Source organism: Mus musculus, chromosome 9, assembly GCF_000001635.26.
Source record: "Mus musculus strain C57BL/6J chromosome 9, GRCm38.p6 C57BL/6J".
Classification (NCBI taxonomy): domain Eukaryota; kingdom Metazoa; phylum Chordata; class Mammalia; order Rodentia; family Muridae; genus Mus; species Mus musculus.
In genome coordinates, this window is record NC_000075.6 from 113,909,229 (window position 1) to 113,930,929 (window position 21,701).

At 43.6% G+C, this 21,701-nt stretch overlaps 1 protein-coding gene and 1 long non-coding RNA gene across 33 annotated transcripts in view; one reads left to right on the forward strand and one right to left on the reverse strand.

The window, feature by feature from the left end:
* The window catches only part of Clasp2 (CLIP associating protein 2), a 179,621-nt gene extending 169,152 nt beyond the window's left edge, over positions 1-10,469 (forward strand). For all 30 annotated transcript variants that reach the window (XR_379881.4, XM_006512384.4, XM_006512385.4 and 27 more), the window contains 4 exons: positions 188-316; positions 2,182-2,388; positions 5,910-6,026; positions 8,767-10,469. Coding sequence is in view for 29 of the 30 variants with exons in the window: in XM_006512384.4 (XP_006512447.1) it covers positions 188-316; positions 2,182-2,388; positions 5,910-6,026; positions 8,767-8,853 (540 nt within the window). In the remaining variant the exon portion in view is untranslated. The remainder of the gene's footprint in view (positions 1-187; positions 317-2,181; positions 2,389-5,909; positions 6,027-8,766) is intronic.
* Gm39439 lies at positions 316-21,698 on the reverse strand. Of its 3 annotated transcripts, none has more exons than XR_003948257.1 (4): positions 21,499-21,698; positions 16,278-16,342; positions 11,775-11,950; positions 316-749 (listed from the first exon to the last, which is right to left on the reverse strand). It is a non-coding gene; the product is annotated as a predicted gene, 39439 (long non-coding RNA). The 3 variants fall into 3 exon arrangements; XR_003948258.1 differs by lacking the exon at positions 316-749 and adding an exon at positions 2,383-2,480; XR_001779312.2 differs by lacking the exon at positions 316-749 and having other exon boundaries at positions 11,576-11,950.
* Positions 21,699-21,701: the final 3 nt, after the last annotated feature.

Consider the following 21,701-nt stretch of genomic DNA (forward strand, 5'->3'; position numbering starts at 1 on the left):
CCTGGGCTACATTGCACCTTTAAGCCCACCCTATCTCTCAAATACAGTAACAAAGCGAGAATGATTCGAGGTTTTTCAACACAGGTAATACACTGTGTACTGCATGTGCTACACAGCATCCCTCCTCCCAATCTTAATGTGCTTATACCATCCAAAATATTAAAGCCATTTAAACGTTTCTTCTTAGCCTACAATCCGGGCCTTGGCATTAAAAGTTTTAAAAGAAATCTTAAGGCATCAACCAGCAAGATTCAAAAACTATGCAGAACTAACTGTCATGAAAACACTGGAAGCACATAAAGATCCTCACAAAGAGGTGAGTGGCCAGCGAGTTCAGGCACTGTCATATTCCTCTGATGGTATCACATGAACCGTGTAAGCGCTTCCCAGAAAGTGCGCTGGTGGGGGGACGGGTTAATTTTCCTCCTCATGCTGATGTGTGGGCGATGTCAGTTCTTTCCTTGCACCTTCATGTGTCTTCTGAGAATTGAACTCAGACCTCTACCCACTGAACCATCGTCTTGTGTACCTTGGCTTTGCCTGAAGCTCACAATGTAGTCTAGGTGACCTCAAAGCAAACCTCTTCCACCCCATTCCCACGCCGTCCCACTCCACACCCACCTTAGTCTTGTAAGCACTGGAAGTGCAGCTGCGAGCAGACACTTGGAGTTAACATTCCTCTGCGCCATCGTTTCCTGTGTAAGTCCTTGATATTTGATACAGTGCTTGATTAAGATGTGAGCATCAATCTGGGCAGTGGAGTCAGTAAGGAAAGTATTTATTGCACAAGGATGAGAGCCTCAGTTTAATCCCCAGAACCCACTGAAAAAAAAAGCTGAGTGTGGTAGTATAAGTCTAATAATCCAGGATGCCTTAGAGAGGACAAGTCCATCCCCAAGGCTGCTGACAGCTGAGGTGGCACATTTGTGCTAATGAGAGACTCTCTGAAGAAATAACCCGGGGCCTGGCAAGATGGATAAAGACACTGCTGCCAAGGCTTATGACATGCACTTGATACACACAATAAAAGGAAAGAGTCAACTCTTGCAAGTGGTCCTCAGAATCCCATATACACCCGGGCATATGTTCCCACGCACGCGCGCGCACGCACACACACTCTCGCAGAACAATATAATTTAAATTTTTATTTTGGGATAGGATGGCTTCTGTGGAATGTCACCACCTCTGGCCTCCACATGCATGGTTTGAGCATATGCTCTATCACATGCAATGCTTGGAGACCAAGACCATTCCCATCAAATATGTCCTTGGTGATTCATCCAGTTTCACTTTCTCCAGTTTGCTTCTTATTTTCTAATTAGAGTTCACCAGCCTGCACTTCCACATAGCAACAAGAGTTTGCTGTTTAAATAACAGATGAAAATAACAAATTGAAGACAGGCAGTGGCGGTGCACGCTTTTAATCCCAGTACTTGGGAGGCAGAGGCAGGTGGATTTCTGAGTTCGAGGCCAGCCTGGTCTACAAAGTGAGTTCCAGGACAGCCAGGGCTACACAGAGAAACCCTGTCTCAGAAAAAAAAAAAAAAAAAGACAGACAGACAGAAGGGAATTAAAAGAATTTCTGAGTTCAAGGACAGCCTGGTCTACAGAATGAGTTCCAGGACAGCCAGGGGAACACAGAGAAACCCTGTCTCAAAAAAAAACAAACAAACCAACAAAAAAAAAAAAATTAAAGAAAGAAAGAGTGAGGAAGGAAGAAAGAGAAAATAACAAATTGTCATTTTTGAATATGAATTACCTACAAGACCTTTGTCTTTCTTACATGGTTACTCAGTAGGGTAAGAGAAACAGTCTTCATAAGAGCTGTGTAAATTCATGTCCATGACATTTTTTTCCCCTATAAACCTCAGTGGGTCCTGCTCATCATTACTGCCCGGCAGGCAAGGAGTACTTGTACTACTTTCATTTCTATGACATGGAACAAAGCAAAAATGGATAAATGCTTAAAATCATGAAGCTAGAAAGAAGGGAGACTGACAGTGGAGCCCAGTACTGACATCTGGCACTTGCTAGTCTGATCTTACCTCCTTTTCTGTATTCATTTTAGTTTACTGCAAGATTTTCAGTGCAAACCCAAAGTATCAAGTCATATTAAATGCTTAATGAAATTTGTGCTTAGGATTTGTATTTTTTCCTAGCTGGCTCTCCCTTTTGTTCTAGGTGGTGAGATCTGCTGAGGAAGCTGCCTCCGTATTGGCTACTTCCATTAGTCCAGAGCAGTGCATCAAAGTGCTTTGTCCCATCATACAAACCGCTGACTACCCTATTAATCTGGCTGCAATCAAAATGCAAACAAAAGTGATAGAGAGAGTATCCAAGGAGACCCTTAACATGCTCTTACCAGAGATCATGCCGGGTCTAATACAGGTAAGCTGCAAGGCTCGGAGAAGTAAGTCGGCATGCGTGGGGCTTCATTTATTTTACATGGGTTTCAAGCAACACTAGTTGCACAGTCAAGTCTGCAGTGGTCAAGACAAGATGTTGCATTGTAGGTATGGGTGGGTCGGTTTACATATGGTATAAAATTCGTACCATAAAATGTACTACTTCTTTACCCCCAAAGTACACAGTCTGGTGTTGTTAAATACATAATGTAGTGTCATGTAACCATCACTAATGTCGATGGTCAGAATTTTCCCATCATTGTATACTAGCATTCTGTACCCACTAAGAAATAAAATACAGTTCTCCTAACCTCCCTCTCAGGTCCCAATAATCTCTATTCTGTTGTCTCTGACCTTAATTATTATAGATTTTTCATATATGTAAAAACCATAAATATTTGTTCACTTATTTAATACTTTGTAGGTTCATTAATTTTATGTCGGATTTTCACTCTATCATTTAGGAATGTTCATTTGTTTATCCATCATTAAATGTCTGGGTTCTGCTTTTTTCCTCCTTTTTATTACTGTAACTATTATAGTCCTTGTATGCATCTACCAACAGAAATCTATTGCCACATCTGTCTTGAAAGTGGTGATACTGAATATGTTTTATATATATATATATATATATATATATATATATATATATATATATATAGTTACATATAGTTATATGTGTGTGTGTGTGTATATATATATATATATATATAGATAGATAGATGCACTGTGACCGTGACTTTGTCTCTTATCCCAAACATATAAACATTTTAGCAAAACTGGGATCATATTTTGCAATATAGACACATACTGTAAGACTCTGTTAATATTCTTAATGTAGTTTAGCAGCAGAACAGTATTCCGTACTATATATATTGAGTCTTTTTAAAGACAATGGGTAATTTATTCCCTTGCACTTACAGTATTTTATTTTTGACTTTGCCCTGAGCTTTGTTACTCACTGTGTCTGTGCAGGGCTGTGTATGCTTTGGTAGAAAGCACAACATGCACATAGTCATGTATACTCCGTATACAATGATGCCTTGGGATGTGCAGGTATTAGCCGAGAGCTTCTGGAACTCCAGGCTCCCTAGTTCGTTTGCTTGCGCTTTTGTGACTGTAGCCTCATGGTGGCCTCAAACTTGTAGCTGTCTTCCTATCTCAGATTCCCAAGTGCTGGGGTTATAGGCTTGTACCTGCATGTGCAGCCTAAATTCTGATTAGTTTGATGCAAAGCCTTATGACAAGTAATTACTGAAAACCTGTCAGAAAAGCACAAGAACCATGCTTTTACAGTATTTGTATTATAAACCTCTAAAATAGAGTATATAGATAGTAGGGCTAGAACAAAGAGCAATAGCAGTCTATAGTATTTTACTATCTGTGAATATTTCACATAAAAATTTTCCCCCTGAGCAGCTAGGATTGCATACTAGAGAGAGAGAGAGAGAGAGAGAGAGAGAGAGAGAGAGAGAGAGAGAGAGAGAGAGAGAGAATGAATATGAATGAAAAGGACAGATACAGTAGTGCATGCCTTTAAATCCCAACACTTGGTAGGTAGAGTTATGTTCATCTCCATGAGTTCCAAGCCAGCAAGGAAAACTGAGAAGACCAGAGAATGGGAGAAAAACTATCTAGACAGTGGTGGCATATGTGTGTTTAATCCCAGCACTAGAAGGCAGAGTCAGGCAGATCTCTGATTTTGAGATCAGACTGGTCTACAGGGTTCCAGGACAGCCAGGGCTACACAGAGAACCCTGACTCAAAAAACAAAACAAAACAAAACAAAACAAAACAACAATAGAATGGGGAAAAATTATAAATTAGTATCTGATAACAATCAGGACATACGTAAAGGCGTATTCTAACTTAACAACAAGAGAATGTTTTTAATGGAAAAAAGCTTGTAGGACATTTCGACAAACAAGATTTACAAGTAACACAGCCAGCAAACAAGTGGAAAAGTTGGCTCTCATTAGCACTTATGGAAATACTCATCAAAACCACAATGGGGGGCAGGAGGAAGCTAGAGAGAGGGCTCAGTGGTTATAACAGTGCCATGCTTCTTCTACCTACCCACCCCCATGCACACACACTCTTGAAAATGTATGTTTAATTATTATTCTATATATATAGGTGTTCTGTGGCTGCATACATTTGTGTACCACATGCATGCTGATATCTGTGGAAACTAGAGGCCTCAGATCCTCAGTAACTGGTGTTTTAGATGGTTGGAAGGTACCATGTGCATGCTGAAAACAGGGCCCAGTCCTCTGGAAGAGCAACCAGTGCTCTTAACCACTCAGCCATCTCTCCAGCCTCTCTTTCAGAGGACCCAAGTCCAGTTCTCGGCACCCACATCAGGTGGCTCATAACCACCTGTAACTCCAGCTCCAGAGGATCCAGTGCTCTCTCCTGGCCTCGGCAGGAACCGCACTCATGTGTACCAACTCCTGCTTAGACACACAGATATCCACAGAATCAGAAACAAAAGTAAACTGAGGCCAAGCAGTGGTGGCACGCGCCTTTAATCCCAGCACTCAGGAGGCAGAGGCAGGCGGATTTCTGAGTTCGAGACAAGCCTGGTCTACAGAGTGAGTTCCAGGACAGCCAGGCATACATAGAGAAACCCTGTCTCGGAAAAATCCACCACCACAAAAAAAGTAAACCAAGAAAGGAGCAAGTTACAATCCAACCACCAACCCACAGTGAAGGGCTGGTAAAATGACTCAGTGTGTAAGGCACAAGCCAGGGGGCCCGAGAGCTCACGTCCAAGTGGAAGGAGAGGTCCTCCTCTAGAACCTTGGCCTCTGGCCTCCACAAGCATGCCGTGGCGTTTGTACCATCACACACACGTACACATCCACACACAATAACAAGTAAGCATTGTAAAAATCACTCCCTCATACACAACGAGCTACAACCAAATTAATAGGAAGCAGCTCTAAGCATACAGGAAGCACATTATCTAGACTGGATTCATTTGTGAAGGTAATTTAAAGAGTGAGTCAAGCTGAGTGGTGGTGCACATCTCTTTAATCCCAGCACTCAGGAGGCAGAGGCAGGCAGATCTCTGAGTTGGAGGCCAACCTGGTCTACAGAGTGAGTTCCAGGGCAACATAGAGAAACCCTAGAGGCGTGTTCGGGGATTGATTTAGTATCCATGCTGGGCCTAGGTTGCAGGCCTTGACTGCCAAACCACAGCATCTGATAGCTTCTTACTAAATAGTGAAGAGGTCTTCACTGCTCCAGAGCTAATGCTAAGAAGGTTCTCTGGAGATACTTGCAAAGTGGGTTGGGCAAGGGGCAGATGCAGACCTGCAGTTTCTAAAGAAAGAACATGGTAAGAACACTGGCAACTGGTGGAGTGTGGGGTGGAATAGAGTTCCTTGCCTGAAGGGTGGAAAGTTGATGCAGGTGAGAATTCATATTAGAGCTCTCTTCTGTCCTTAATGGTGGCCTTCCTAAACTGTCAAAGACACTAACATGACCTCTCTTCCTCAGGGTTATGATAATTCAGAAAGCAGTGTCCGGAAAGCTTGTGTCTTCTGCCTGGTGGCTGTCCATGCAGTGATTGGTGATGAACTAAAGCCACATCTCAGTCAACTCACTGGTAGTAAAGTAAGTACCCCTGAGCCCTCAAGGTAGCCGCCGTGACTCTGGAGACTTCGCTCTCTCCGCATGTTACATGGAGAACCTATAACCCAGCTCTCAGACTTCTCTGAGCCTAAACTTGCCTCCATTTCTCCAGCTGCCTCTTAGCACTTTCTGCTGCTACAGAACTACGTTTACTGACACAGGCAGAGATGGGGATGTTTGGGAGACTACAGCTGGCAGACTTCCCACTCCCACATGTAAATTCTGAGGAAGCTCCCCCCACAACCCCCAGACTGTGTTGTAGTTATTCATAAATTAATTTATATCTTTCCAATGTACAACACTTGAAGCTTTTAGTTTCTTAATTTTGGTTTGTTTGTTTTGGTTTGGTTTGGGGCGGGGAGCTTTCTTGGTTTATTTGTTTTCTGAGATTGGAATTTCACCATGTAACTCAGACTGGTCTGAAACTGGGAGATGTACCTGCCTTTGCCTCCAAGTGCTGGGATTAAAGGTGTGCGCCTCCACACCAAGCACATTTCTCATGTATTTCTGATCCCACTGCCACACACAGGCGGTATGTCTAACACAGGGAGAAGGGAGAGAGGCAGGGAGGCAGGGAGGGAGGGAGGGAAGAAAGGAAGGGCTCTTTCCATGAAAGAAAAATCTTAGGATTCTGAACCTGAGCCTGTACATCTGAGGCCGCTGTATCGGCTTCCTGCTGCAACTGTACTGCAGCTGATATGGTCCATGGCTGCGTCTGTGACAGATCTGTATAACTTATCTCCTGTATGGGAGGACTATCTCAGAGCCATCTGCCTTGCCCTGATGAGCCTCTCTCTAGCCAAGAACTTTGCTGTTTTTTAAGCCTTCTACCATATCCACCACCGAAGAGACTGTCAGAGTGTCCCTACCAACACTGCCCCCAGTGTGGCCCATAGTTTAATGGGTTTTGGCCATTATATTTTCAAGACTGATTAGAATTCCCACCACTAACATAACAACCAGAACTTTATATTGCTGTCCTTCACTACCAAAGCCACCCCTACTTCTCTAACAAGGACTACTGCAATAGTGGCCACCATCACCTTTCCTGTAGAACCTGTGCTGCTGTCTCCATTACTGTAACTTCTTGTCCCACTGATAATTCCACCACGGCCAAAATTACCTCTTACCTCCAAAATGTCCGACACAACCCCTAGAGTCCCGAGGTCCACCTCCATAGTTTTCTTGTGATCCAGCACCTCTTTTTTTTTTTTTTTTTTTTTTTTTTTTGGTTTTTCGCCCAGGGTTTCTCTGTATAGCCCTGGGTGTCCTGGAACTCACTTTGTAGACCAGGCTGGCCTCAAAAATCCACCTGCCTCTGCCTCCCGAGTACTGGGATTAAAGGCGTGCACCACCACTGCCCGGCGTGATCCAGCATCTCTTACACAGGGAGGCCCTTTGCACTTAGAGTTTGTATACATTAGTATTTCTAAGCAGAATTTTTACCAAATGTCTCATGATTAGAATTCAGAAAAGCAAATTCTTCCCTTTTTCTACTCTGTCCTAACTTTGTGTTTCAATCTTGCCATACTTTTTAAGTAAGGTTATCTTCTGTATCTGTTACACCACCTACATTTTCTTCACTGATAGTGGGCGCTAGTCTTTACACATCTCTCTAGAAGCCACTCTATGGTTGTACCTATGCCCATCAGCCTGGTGTGGCTGAGTACACATTGCTGCCTACCCCTCTGCACCCAACCAGAGCCTCTGGAGCTCTTTGTGTGGCTCTCGCACTACTATCTCTCAGTATGCTTTATTAAAGTATTGTCGGCAGCTTTGCAGCTGCTCTGCTTCCTGTGGATCATGGCTTTCACTTTCAAGTTCTGAGACTTGACACTTGGAGGCCAGTCTAGGCTACTTAGCAAGTTACAGGCCAGGCTAAACTACAACCCAAGACCCTGTTTCCAAAAGCAGACAGACAAATGATCAAGCACTCTACTCCTCTCCAGCTCTGTTGTTTAGTTTGGGGGATCAGTGAGAAGAGCAAGTCTTCAGTGGTCAGACTCCCAGTGCAAGCTGCCCTTGGGTTTGCAGCAGGCACATTGTCCTCTGTGAGTGCTGGTTACAGGTGTGAACCACCACTCCCAGCGCTTCTGGGGCCTGACTGTGGTCCAGGTTAACGTGCAACTTTGACTTGGTATCTTAAACTAAAGTCTTCTGGTTCATCCTCAAGACTTGAAAAAAAAAAAGGTTACTTGTCTTGCTGTATTAATATTGCCAGAGCTTTGGGACTTGTTCTGGTCTGCAGGATGAGAAGAAAGTACACTGGTTGGATTATAGCTGAGGGCAGTGAGTGGCAGACATTTACTTTCATTTAGAGTTTTCCTAGACCCTAACAATTGTCATAACGGTGATCAGATTTATATTCTAAGTTGTAAAAAGACAAAATAAAAATAGACACAGGGTTAAGGCATGCAACTCAGTTGTAGACTGCTTGCCTAACATGCTTGCAGCCCTGCGTTCAGGCCCCCGCATCACACGTGAGCATGGTGGTGCACACTGTAAACTAGATGGAACTCAGAGGGTCGGGCCATGGCGTCATCATCAGGCACACAGGCAATCTGAGGACAGCATGGCGGCTGAGCACCCTCCTTCAGATCTGAGACATGCAGACAGGATTCCTTAGTGAGCATCTTGTTACAACAAGGGCAGGTTGTTCATGTGGTGCGTTGTTATAACAAGGGCAGGTTGTTCATACGGTGCGTGTCGCCTTGATCTGCAGATGAAGCTGCTGAACCTTTACATCAAGCGTGCACAGACGGGCTCTGCAGGCGCGGACCCCACTGCTGATGTTTCTGGACAGAGTTAGTGCTGCCGACGGCGCCTCCCAGTCTCTGAGAGGACAACTGGCTGCCCTCCTCAAGGAAAGGACACTCAAGTACAGCTTTGGGACTCAGCTGCGGTTTCCCAGGTCTAGCTTTTCGTTTTGTTCTGTTTTGTATTTTCTGTAACAGAGGGGTGTCCTCAGTCTGCATGTAACTTTATGATAGTTATTCCAAGTTCAGGAGAAGCAGTATTAACATCAGTTGATCAGTACAAAGTAATTTTTTAATCTAATTCACCATTTCACATGTTTGTACTTCTTTGTCTTCCCATTAACCTTTGCCAGTGTTATGATTGTATACATTTTTAAAAATGCTGGTTAAACAGGAATGCTTAAAGCTTTAAAAGTTTTAACAGTCTAAACTTTGTTTTGCCTTCATTCAACTGCAGAAGAATATTTTTATTGTTACTTTTGTTCTGTATCATGTCCTATGCTAGAAATACTGACAATAATGTGAGACAAAGCAGGGCTACGTGGCACTCCAGCCAGACTCTGTGGATGTGCGCTGATGCTCGTCATCAGCAGCAACTCCTTTGGGATGACCTCAATGAGAAATGTCATGGAACCAGCCAGTTCTGTAAGACTGACGATAGTGTCTGTCGGTTCTTGATCTTGCCACCTTTATTTAAAGCCGTGTCCCTTCTTTTACCCCGTAAGAAAGCTGCACCAGATCACCTGCCTAGGTTTCCATGAGAATTATTACAATGGGAGGTTTTGTTGCAGAGCCTTTTGGTTTATCTTTGTTGTGAATGATGCTTTTTGTTGTATTTATTAATATCAAATTCACTTATGAATAGACTTGATAATGGAAACAGATGAGAAAAATCAAGTGCATGTGTGTCTTTGACTATTCTGTTTCTCATTTGATAAACTAATTATTGACATGGGAGTCAACCAGCACCTTTTTGTTGAATGGTGGAACCTGGTTTCCTTTGACCATGAAATTGTCTTCTGGAAACATGGGTCCTGATGAGAGAGAAGATGCTGCAAGAGGCTTCTGTCCATTGGGCTCTCACTCTACCTCTCAGGGCTGACATTTTAACTGACCCGCTTCCTGGAGTGTCTTGTCTTGGAAAACTACTTCAAAGGAGATGTTTTGTTACCTTTTAACATTTTTTTAAATCACCTCTGCTAAAGTTATTTTCGTGTGCAGCCAACTTTCAAATATTACCAGTTTGGGTGAAAGGCCAAATTTGGTGATTTGGAACCAGGATACTATTGATTTCTCATCTTGACTTTTTTTTTTTTTTTTTTTTTTTTTTAAATCCTAACATAAGATGAATTTGACTGGAAAGCAAATGGCTGTTAGGGAAGCAGTTTGCTATTGTTACAGAGTTACCTATACTTTGTTCAGCTGGAAAAATGTAGAAATGTATGTAAAGAAAGTAAGCCGAGAAAACTGGATGGATGATTGGTCATAGGCTTTTTCTTTCCTTTGTTTTTCCGTTTTAGCAGCAAGAAGAGATATTACTCCACACCCTCTCCCTACTGTAACAGTTTTGTTTTCTACTGTTAATGACATTGTGTATTTATAGCTCTATGCTTACTGTTGTGCATATACTGGCAATAAAACTGTACATAACATTACTTGAAGACCTTAACTATGTAGCTCAGCTCTTTCTCTCACTGTGTGACAAAATATATGGGTTCTTCGGTAAACATGAAAGGTCTTGGACCAGTTATGCACCCTGAGTTCTGTATGTGCATTTGAGTTGCAAAGATCAGGACTAGCAAGTGCAATCCAATATATACAAGAGAATGTGTCCTACAGCTGGACATGGAACTCTGACCAGTAGTGTTTTGTATTCACTGACTGTTAGTGTATTTCATAATCATTTTGAATCAGTATATTGATTTGATTTATGCTTTAAAGTATTTTAATTACGCTGGGCAGTGGTGGTGCGTGCCTTTAATCTCAGCACTCGGGAGGCAGAGGCAGGCAGATTTCTGAGTTCGAGGCCAGCGCCTGGTCTACAGAGTGAGTTCCAGGACAGTCAGAGCTACACAGAGAAACTTTGCCAAAAAAAAAAAAAAAAAAAAAAAAAAAAAAAGACAACCAAGGCTGGGTGTGGTGGCGCACGCCTTTAATCCCAGCACTTGGGAGGCAGAGGCAGGTGTTTTCTGAGTTTGAGGCCAGCCTGGTCTACAGAGTGAGTTCCAGGACAGCCAGGGCTACACAGAGAAACCCTGTCTCGAAAAACCAAAAAAAAATAAAAAAATAAAAGACAACCAAGTAGAGTGACGTAAGCATTGAGCAGTTGGATCTAACAGGAGGCACTGAAGAACTGGACCATGCAGAAGAAAAGCAGAGTGGGAGTGCAGGTGCACACAACATACACAGTGGGGGTGGGGGCCCACACCTATCATCTCAGCACTTGGGAAGTGGAAGCACATAGATCTGAGTTGAGGCCAGCCTGGTCTACAGAGTGGGTTTCAGGATAGCCAGGGCTACACAGAGAAACCCTGCCTCAAATGAAAAGAAAAGAAAAAAGAAAAGAAAAGAAAAGGAAAGGAAAGAAAAGAAAAGAAAAGAAAAGAAAAGAAAAGAAAAATGGGTCGAAGGAAGAAGGAAAAAACATGAAAATTGTATAATTTGGGAGTTGGATATGGGTCTGTAACAGAGTCCTTGCCTGGTGTGCACAAGGTCCTAGGTTCAGTCCCAGAGCCACGGACAAATAAAAGGAAAAAAAAGTTTTCGTAATTCCAAGTTGATAAGACTGAGAAAGTTATTGATATTCAGATTACTGTATGCAGTATATTTGTTCATTTCAGAAACATACTTAGATATTAGCTGTTAAAAATGATCATATAAAGCTACTGTTTGTCTTTAGCTGAAGAACTGGCTCAGCAGTTAAGAGTACTTGCTCTTGGTATAAATCAGGGCTATCTGGAATAATAGAACTTACAGAATGAACCTCTCCGAGTATCTAGATAAAGGGGATTTATCAGGATGACGTGCGAGCTGTGGTCCAGCGAATCCAAGAGTGAAGGAAGAATCCAAGTGAGCGGAAGGGCCTGAGAATCCAGTAGTTATTCATCCCCATAAGGCTGGTGTCTCGGCTGGCTTTCAGTATGTTGGAATCTGGAAGAAGTATAAACTTGCTCAGCATAGCAGAAGCAAGCAGGGAATGAGCAAAAACTTCCTTCTTCAAGTGTCTATATATATATCCAGCAAAAGACATGGTCTTCCCACCTCAAAAGATCTAAAGATGTGTCTTCCTGTCTTAAAAGATCTAGGTTAGAAATTGATCTTCGTATGTACTTAAAATTAAGCAAAGTTCCCTCATGAGTGAGTCCCTTTTGGGGTTTTAGTTAATTCCTGATGTAGTCAAGTTGACAGCCAAGATAGCCATCATACTCTTCCAAAGGGCCTGAGAGTTTACTTCCCAGCATCCACTTGAGATATGTCATAACCACCTGTAACTTCAGGTCCAGAGGACCCAGTACTCCCACAAGCACCCACAGGTATATATATACAACAACACAAATAAATAAAAAGAAATCTTTATTTTCCGAGTCTTGCTTTCCTCACCCAAACTAGTACGCCATGCATTTATTGCACTACTGAGAACTTATTTGAAGAGTTTTAAAGGTTAGACACAGTGTCATATACCACTGTCACAGTCATACCAGCTAGCTACTTGGAAGCTGAGGCAGGAGGGTCGCTTGAGTCAAGAAGTTGGAAGAACAGCCTAAGCAAATAGCCAGATCCTTTCTGCACAATACATACACACATATTTTTAAATATCTATTTATGTCTTGTGTATTTGTACACTGTCACTGTCTTCAGACACACCAGAAGAGGGCCATCAGATCCCATTACAGATGGTTGCTGGGAATTGGACTCAGGACTTCTGGAACAACAGTCAGTGCTCTTAACTGCTGAGCCATCTCTCCAGCTCCACCTACATGTATGTTTAAGTATATTTTGGTTTCAGGTTTTAAAGCATGTTTAGTTCTGGGTTTCAGGTGCTTTTTGCCTTGATTTCCCTAAGCTATAGTGTAACTATGGAAAAGTCCTCCGTCACAACCAGCCAAAGTGAAAGCACTAGAGTGTAGTTTCTCATAAGGTGGCTTTTTTGGTGGTTCTTTTTACTAATATCGAACAGAGTGGTGAGTTCACTTCTCAATGAGTGGTTTTAGGAGGAGGGGGAACCTCAATTTTTAATACAACTTACACACCAAGTATCCTACCAAATAACTGGTTTCCAGCTGTCTTTGTTCCCTTCTTTATTGCTGTGATAAATATATTCTGAAGGGGTGTGGGGCTGGAAAGGTGGTTCAGCAGTTAAGAGCACCAGGTATTCTTCAGAGGACCTGGGTTCAGTTCCCAGAATCCTATAAAATTATTAATATTAATTCATGAAATTAGTACATCAGCAGTTATTCCTTAATCACTAATTCCCCAATAACCATACAGTCTAAGATTTATTTAAATCGCCTTGAGCCAAATACTCCATTCTAAGCCTCCAAGCCGATCGGATTTCCTCCCAGACATGGTTCCCGTTTTACTTGAGTTTTCTCCGTGCTCTCCTGGTTCAGCTCTCTCCTGAGGTTTTCTCCACCTCCCTGTGGCTCCCTCCTGGAATTGGAAGCCCCACCTAGACTCTAAACCTCTGTGTTGTTGGCTTAGCATTTATTGGCAAGGCAGAGAATGAACGAGGAGCAGTGTTCATGCAAGCTTGAGACAGGAGCTTCAAAGAATAAACATTACAAAGCCATGCCCTGATTGAATCAAGATATGAGGGCACAGAAACCAGCATTTGAATAACACAAGTGTAAACTTTAAACCCTGAAAACAAGTCTACCGTACCCACGTGGCATTTCACAACCATCTGCAATTCCAGGTCCAGGGGACCTGACGCCACCTTCTGTGACCTCCTGCAGCACCAAAGATGTATGTACATGGTTTGCTTGCATCCATGCAGGTAAAACACTCGGATTTTAAAAGACAAATGAGGATATATCTTGATAGGAATACCTTGATAAAAGCAGGTTAGAGGAATCTAGTTCGAGCTCATAGTCCATCATAGCAGAGAAATCCCAGCCAGGCCTTAAGAGAGCCTTCACAGTACATTCACAGTCAGGAGGAATTGCCTGGGATGAATGTGCAGGCTTGCTCTCTAGCATGGGTTCAGGATCTGCTTCCTAGGGAATGGTGTCACCCAAGGTGAGCAGGCTTCTCCTTCATTCTAACATGGGTTCAGGATCTGCTTCCTAGGGAATGGTGTCACCCAAGGTGAGCGGGCTTCTCCTTCATTCTAACATGGGTTCAGGATCTGCTTCCTAGGGAATGGTGTCACCCAAGGTGAACGAGCTTCTCCTTCATTGACCCTTTCTTCCCAGGTGATTCTAGGCTAACATCATACCAACTCAATCTGTGAGTTTTCTCCAGCACATTCCATTCACAGGTTTCCAGTTACCACAAGGTGAGTTTTTAAAGGTTACTCCCATGAAAAAGATGGTGGTTTGGATTTTCTTGTTGTTGGATTTTGTTCCAATGGTTGGGGTTGGGGTTATTTGGAGGCTCTTGTTTTCTGTTTTTAAAGACAGTCACTTCTAGCATGGTCGACCTCAAACTTGCTATATAGCTGATCTTGAGCTGCTGAGGATCAAATCCAAAGTTTCATGTGTGTTAGGCAAACAGAGCCTACTACATTCCCTGCTCTAAAATGATGGGTTTGATTTCAAAGTACTGCTGTCAACTCCACAGTCCACAGAAACAAATAAAAACTTAAAACCCGGGGAGGCTCAGAATGTCCTTACATTGAGTTTTACCCTAGGCTAGCAGCACTTCTGTAACCAAGGAAACCAGACCAATACCTTCTGCAATGTCTGACTAGTATATTTTAAAATCTGAGTGTTATCAGAATATCACATGGTTACACTTGCGTTACAGTACCTAGAATAATCTGAATAAGACAAAGTGAGAATGGCGGTTGCCCATGTTGGGGCTTAGGGAAGATGGAGAATTCAAATGTTAGCATGGCCTGATTACGAGGAGTAACGATGAGTGACGGGAACATGCAGGTGACAAAGCACCTAGATATCAAACATCCTGACTGCTGCAGCCTCCCTTCATACACTGCTCATCTCACAGCCCGGGACCTGAACTGTTACACCTAATGACACCACACCAAGCTTCAGAGGAAAACCTTGTTTCAAAACACACATACAGTAAATAAAACAAATAAATTGGCAGACAAACAATAAAAAGCAGGCCAATCTCTGAGTTTGAAACTAGCCTGGTTTATATAGCAACTTCCAGGCCAGCCAGAACTACACAGTGAGACCTGATAACACACACAAAAGGCAGAGGGATGGGGAGATTTCTCAGTTAAGTGCTTGAAATACAAGCATTTGGGCCTGGGTTCAATCCCCCAAATCCACATGAAAGCTAGATGTGGTGGCGCACACTTGTAACCACAGCACCAGAACGGCAGAGAAAGATCCCCGGGGCTCACTTGTCAACCAACTTAGCCTAATTGTCAAGTTCCAGATTCATTGAGAAAACCCCGCCTTTAAGAATAAGGTGGAAATGACTGAGGAAGCCAGCTTGCCCCGCAGGTGCCTGCATGCAAGTACACACAAGAACACAGCATGTTGCTGACTTGAGACACTCAGATTTGTCACTTCACAAATAAGAGCAAGAGATTCCACTACCTGGAGTTGGGGTGTCACCATAACAAACACTGGAAGGACTTGGGCTCTGGCATCAGGTAACAGAAACTGGGAGGCCTCAAAGAGGTTGCTCCCGCAAGCCAAAAAGGCACCGAGGAGATTATTCATTGAAACTAGAGCTGGTGGGAGCTTTCAGTTTAGAAGGGAATAGAAATGTTCCTGGAAGCTGGGGAAAAGGTAATCTTGTTCTGTAATGGGAAACGCTCTGGCAGCACAGTGGCCACGGTTAACATGGAAAAGAACAGAAGAGCCAGGCCTGGTGGTGCACACCTGTAATCCCAGTGCTTAAAAATCGGAGGCAGTAGGAGCAGAAGTTCAGGTTGACCCACAGCTACATGTTGAAACCAGCCTAAGTTACTCAAGAAACTGTCTAAACAAGCAAGCAAACTGAACAAAATCACAGAGGGCTGGGAAGATGGCTTAGTCAGTAATTGACTGTTGAGCATGGGAACCCAAATAAAAGGTGAGTGCACGGGATGGACAGGTGGCTCAGTCGTTAGGAGCACTGACTGCTCTTCCAGAGGACCTGGGTTCAATTCTCAGCACCCACATGACTATAACTCCAGTACAAGAAGATCTGACACCCTCTTATGGCTTCTGCAAGCATTGGACACTCATGATAAACAGACATATACAAGGCAAAACACCTATATGCATTTAAAAATAAAAATTAAAGGTACTCCCTTGCCAGAAGACAACAAATGTCAGATTAAGAGATGTATACACACCTCAGCATCCTCATGGAGATGTCAGAACTATCAGGAATTGGTTCTCTCCTTCCACTCCGTGGGTCCTGGGAATCAAATTGGGTTGTCAGATGCTGTGGCGGGTGCTTTTACTCACACTCACTCATCTGTATCCCCCAGCTCCAACTTCTTCGCTGATTCCATTTAATAAACTTATATTTTCAATGATTTTCTGATATTGTTAGTTTGCCATATTTAAAATGAATAGCTTCCCATACTAGAAATGAAGCCAAGGCCTTGAGCATGCTAGACAGGCATTCTCCCAATGAGAGAGAATGCCTAGCTCAATGATCGTTTTAATTTTGTCCTGCTTTGTATACCTTGGCAGCCTTAATAAGCTGAGCTCTGGGCTGGAGAGATGGCTCATCAGGTAAGAGTACCGACTGCTCTTCCAAAGGTCCTGAGTTCAATTCCCAGCAACCACGTGGTGGCTCACAACCATCTGTAATGAGATCTGATGCCCTCGTCTGGTGTGTCTGAAGACAGCTACAGTGTACTCATATAAATAAAATCTTAAAAAAAAAAAAAAAAAAGCTGAGCTCTGCCACTTGTTCTTCAAAGACAACTGAAAGGCTGGAGAGGTGTCTTCTTGGTTAAGAGCACTGGCTGCTCTTCCAGAAGACCGCATCCAATCCCCAGCACCCACATGATGGCTCACAACTCCAGTCACAAGGGAGCTGACACTCTCTTCTAGCCTCATGGGCACTGTGCAGTGTACACAGACATACATGCAGACAAAACACCCATACACAGAAAATGAAAAATAAGAGACATGTGTAAATATCTTTAAAACACAATAGTACATGTAAGTCTGTGTATAAATGTACATGTAGCTTAATGTACATGGCGTTTCTCATCTGGGATGACAATGCTCCCTCCAAGAGCCAAAGAGCACCTAACAAAACTCCAACACCGCCAGGTGCGGTGGTGCACGCCTTTAATCCCAGCAGAGGCAGGCAGATTTCTGAGTTCGATGCCAGCCTGGTCTACAAAGTGAGTTCCAGGACAGCCAGGGCTACACAGAGAAACCCTGTCACACACACAAACACACATACACACACAAAAACAAACAAACAAAAACTCCAACATCAGACATGAGGAGCCTTCTTTTGAATTGTTGAATTGTTGGTCACAGTCATCTGAAGTCCCCTCAAACATTACAGGTTATTGCCATTCCCTTTGTTTGTCCCCTAGAAGTGGAAAGTTAGTCCCTGTTGCTAAAAACACCAAACACTTCAAATGCAGGCCCTACAGGCTGCTGAGCAGGATCCAACCTGAATGGCTCTTCTCTGAGGACTAGCTTTCATGGTACTAGAAGGTGCCATGCAGTTTCCAAAGGAGAAAAGAAAGCAACAGTCCTAAACAGTGAAAATGGCCACCAAGACATGATAACCCTAAGGGTACAGTGCTGGCAACTTTGTATCATTTTATTGGGTTCTTAGACCTCGAACACCTTTCCAACCCCTATTTCACCCTAATACCCTCCAACTCCCAGCACTAAGTAGGAGAGAAAGATTAGAATGGAAAGGGGACGTAGCCTCTGTAGGTTACTTCCAGCTGAATAGGGTCATTGGGATCCTAGGGGCAAGTCCAATCTTCATTGTCAGAATACCCAGCAGTTCAACATTAGCGAATGCAGCAGGGGAGCAGCCTCTGTCACAGAACCTCTCGGACTCCTAGCATTTAGACCCTCTCCAGAGTCCCCAGAATTAAACTCTCTGGAGCTGGCAAAAATCATACCCCACCTGGAGCAGGAGACAATCATGGTTAATGGCTGTGCAAAATCTGAAGTAGCCCTATATCCCACATCTGGGATTAAATTAGAGAAAACATAACATAACCTGGTTTTTAAAGAAACCAAAAGCTCTCAGTACAGTACAGTTGTGGCACATATACCTTGCTTGTAACCAGTGGCTCTCAACTCAGACTTAAGGCATGCTATGCAAGAAAGAAATCACGGCTTCCACTAGAAACGTAGCCAACTACCCACTCTGGTGATGCCATAGAGCTTGAGGAGAACCCACCCCTACCGATTTACTAAGCCAGCAAAGTGCCAAGCTACATTCCAAATAGTTGCCCTTATACTTGAAAAAATGTAGTCCTCACCCCTCATCAAGGAAACCTCTCTTTGCAGACAGAAACTATGACAGAAAACCACAGCCCACCAGAATGCAGGACTGGATCCCAGTCCCGGATACATTTACAAGATGACTCGTGCACCTAAGGTTCAGGGAGCATTTCAGGAGAGGGGACTGGGATTGGGAGAGCCAAAGGATGAGGGGGTGGGGGGAGGTGACAATGAGATTGCGTCTTCTAGTAAGGTCAGAAGCTACACCCATAGTGTCTCACTAACGTGACTGTTAAAACATCAGCTAAACAAGGACAGCACTGATGGACATGCTATCATGGACAGAGGAAAGACCAAACGACCTCCTTCCTATACAAAGAACTACAGGGAACGAAGGAATGCTGAGAGCTGGAGAAATTGTCTTCCCCAGAAGAGAGCACAGCAACTGGTCATCCAAATGGTCAGACCTGAAAACGTGCACACAAGTAACGTTATACAGACTGAGCTCCTTAGGGGTTTTTTTTTTTAATCTGTTTAGGAATATATATGTACTTGCATACATGCATATGTGCATGCAACACCAATGGAAAAGGTCATAAATTTGAAAGAGAGCAGGAGGGGGCATAGGGGAGCGTTTGGGGGGAGGGAAAGGAGAGGGACGATGCAATTATAATCTCAAAAAATAAAAGAACAACAAAAAAAAAGTAGACAAGTAATAAAAACAGAGATACAGTCCACGTGACCATGCTGGGAAGAGGACAAAATGAAATGTTCTAGTGAACCGCTCCATCCTCAAGGGTGATGAGAGAGGTTTTAGGTTGACTAGAGGGTGAGAGGTGTGTATAGGTAATCAGTCCCGGCTAAAGAGCTGTCCCAACCATCACTGACCTGTCATGATCTCAACTCGAATCCTTTCTATATATATATATCCTGTATATATATCTTCTGTAGCTCAGGTTGGCTTCGAACATTGTTTCTCCTGTGTTAACCTCCCTAGTGCTGGGATTACATATCTTGTGGTTTGAATAAGAATAGCCCCCATAGACTCTCGAGTGAGTGTGTGTGTGTGTGTGTGTGTGTGTTTAAATGCTTGTTCCATAAAGAATGGACTATTAGGAGGTGTGGCCTTTTGGAGGAAGTCTCAATGTGAGGCTTTGAGGTTTTCCTTGCTCAAGCTACACCCAGTGTGGTACACAGTGTCTCCCTGCTGCCTGAGATCGAGATGTAGAACTCTCAGTTCCTTCTTCAGCAGCACCACGTCTGCCTGTATGTTGTCATGCTTCTCGACAGACATGATGTAACAAACTAAACCTCCAAAACTGTAAGTTAGCCTCAGTGAAATATTTTCCTTTAACTGGGACATGCCTTTAATCTTAGCACTCAGGAGACAGACACATGTGGATCTTTGAGTTCAAGGCCAGCCTGGTCTACAGAATGAGTTCCAGGACAACCAAGACTACACAGAGAAACCCTTTATAAGAGTTGCCATGGTCATTGTTCACCCACTAATAGGGAACGTGAGCTGGGTTTAGACCGTCATGAGACAGGACCTTCAGAAGAGCAATCGGTGCTCTTAACCACTAAGCCATCTCTCCAGGCCATCTTAAAATTCTTAAGCGATAAGGAGGTCGGCCAGTTCCTCCTGCTTTCTGTTTTTTATAACCCACGCACACACGCACGCTCCATCCACAGTGGGGAACAATCATGGAGGAAGAGGGTTCCCAGACTGCCCTTCGAGAATAAAATGGGAGGCCAGAACCAAAGTCTTTTGGATAAAGTACCACATCGGACTATGCACTAACCCATTTGGCTGCCTTCCTTCCCAAGGCATGGATCGTCCCAGCATAGGAAAGATCTCCCTCCCTCCCTCTCTCCCTCTCTCCCTCCTTCCCTCCCTTTTGACCCATTTTCATTCTTCTACCATACACTCAATAAAATTAAATTAAATTAAATTAAATAAAGAGTTGCCATGGTCATGTCTCTCTGTGGCAATAGAAACCCACTGAGACAACATGCATGCACCATTTCAACCTGTTTCCAAAGAGGAATGTTTGACAGAGAAAAGTCATTTTCTTTGGGTATGGTCTTGAATAAATCTAGTTCCAATAATTTCTGTCACCAGGTCTTTCAGTAGAGCTGTGAGCTGAATTAACCTGAAAGTCCTTGCTGTTTTAAGGCAGGGTCTTGGCTGGCCTAGAGCTCAACTGTGAATACCAGGCTTCTATAAACTCACAGAGATTTCTTCCCTGCCCAGTCCTCCAGTGCACTGGGACAAAGAGCACACCCCATCACCCTGGCCCTGACCTTAGATGTTGGCAAATGTTAGCTTTCAGAGGCTGTGCTTCTACATATGTGTGAGTACTCTAGTGCATAAACTGATTAAAGAGACAAATGATAGCACAATTACACTTGTCCCAAGAATCAGAGAATTACTCCCCCTTCCCCCGTTATTTCCAACAGTTAATAATAAACCTGTCAAATGAACGTTGCTGGACCCACATCCGAATCCTTTGGAAACAATATTATGTGAAAAAAGCAATAATCGAGGGCCGGCTTGGAGGGAGCAGTTCTTCTCAAAGCTTGTTAGGGATACCCAGACACAGACTTCCATGAAGCAGTAAAAGGGAGCACTTGGGCATAGATAGGAAGTCTCTATGCTTAGTGTATTCTTTGTCTTTTGCTGCGGGTATCTGTGTGTGTGTGTGTGGTTTTTGTTTGTTTGTTTGTTTGTTTGTTTGTTTTGTCTTCGTGCTACCTGAACCATAACCTCCCGGGTTTGTTTGTTGTCTTTTGTTTTAGAAAAACACTAGTTTTCTTCACGTTAACTCTCACAGCAATTTGCATGGTTTGTGTTAGCGCACATGATTAAGGAATAACGAGGGTGTCACACACTCTTGTGCTATGTGCGTCACCAGATCTTCTGGGCTCTGCAAATTTGCTTTGTTTTGTTTTGAGACAAGCCCTTGTATATAACCTTGATTCAGCCGGAGCTCGCCAAGTAGACCAAGCTGACCTCGAACTCAGACCAGCATGCTTCTGCCTCCGGATTAAAGTTGAGTTGAGAGGGGCGGGGACCTTTTAGGGAGGGCTGACTGGCTTATTCTCCTGCCAATCAAGATCTTCTGCACAACAGACCTAGCTTACATCAGACGAGATGTACCCGCTTTTCTCTGGAGCGGGGGCAAAAGCCGACGAAAGGGTATTTCCCAGAACCGACGGAAGTAGGACCTGGAACCACTTCCTCCAGTGCGGGCCAATGAGCTCTTACTTATGGCAGTCAATTTAGTCCCGGAGGGGAAGAGCGTTTTGATTGGTGGCTCAGCCGGGAACGCAGAGGC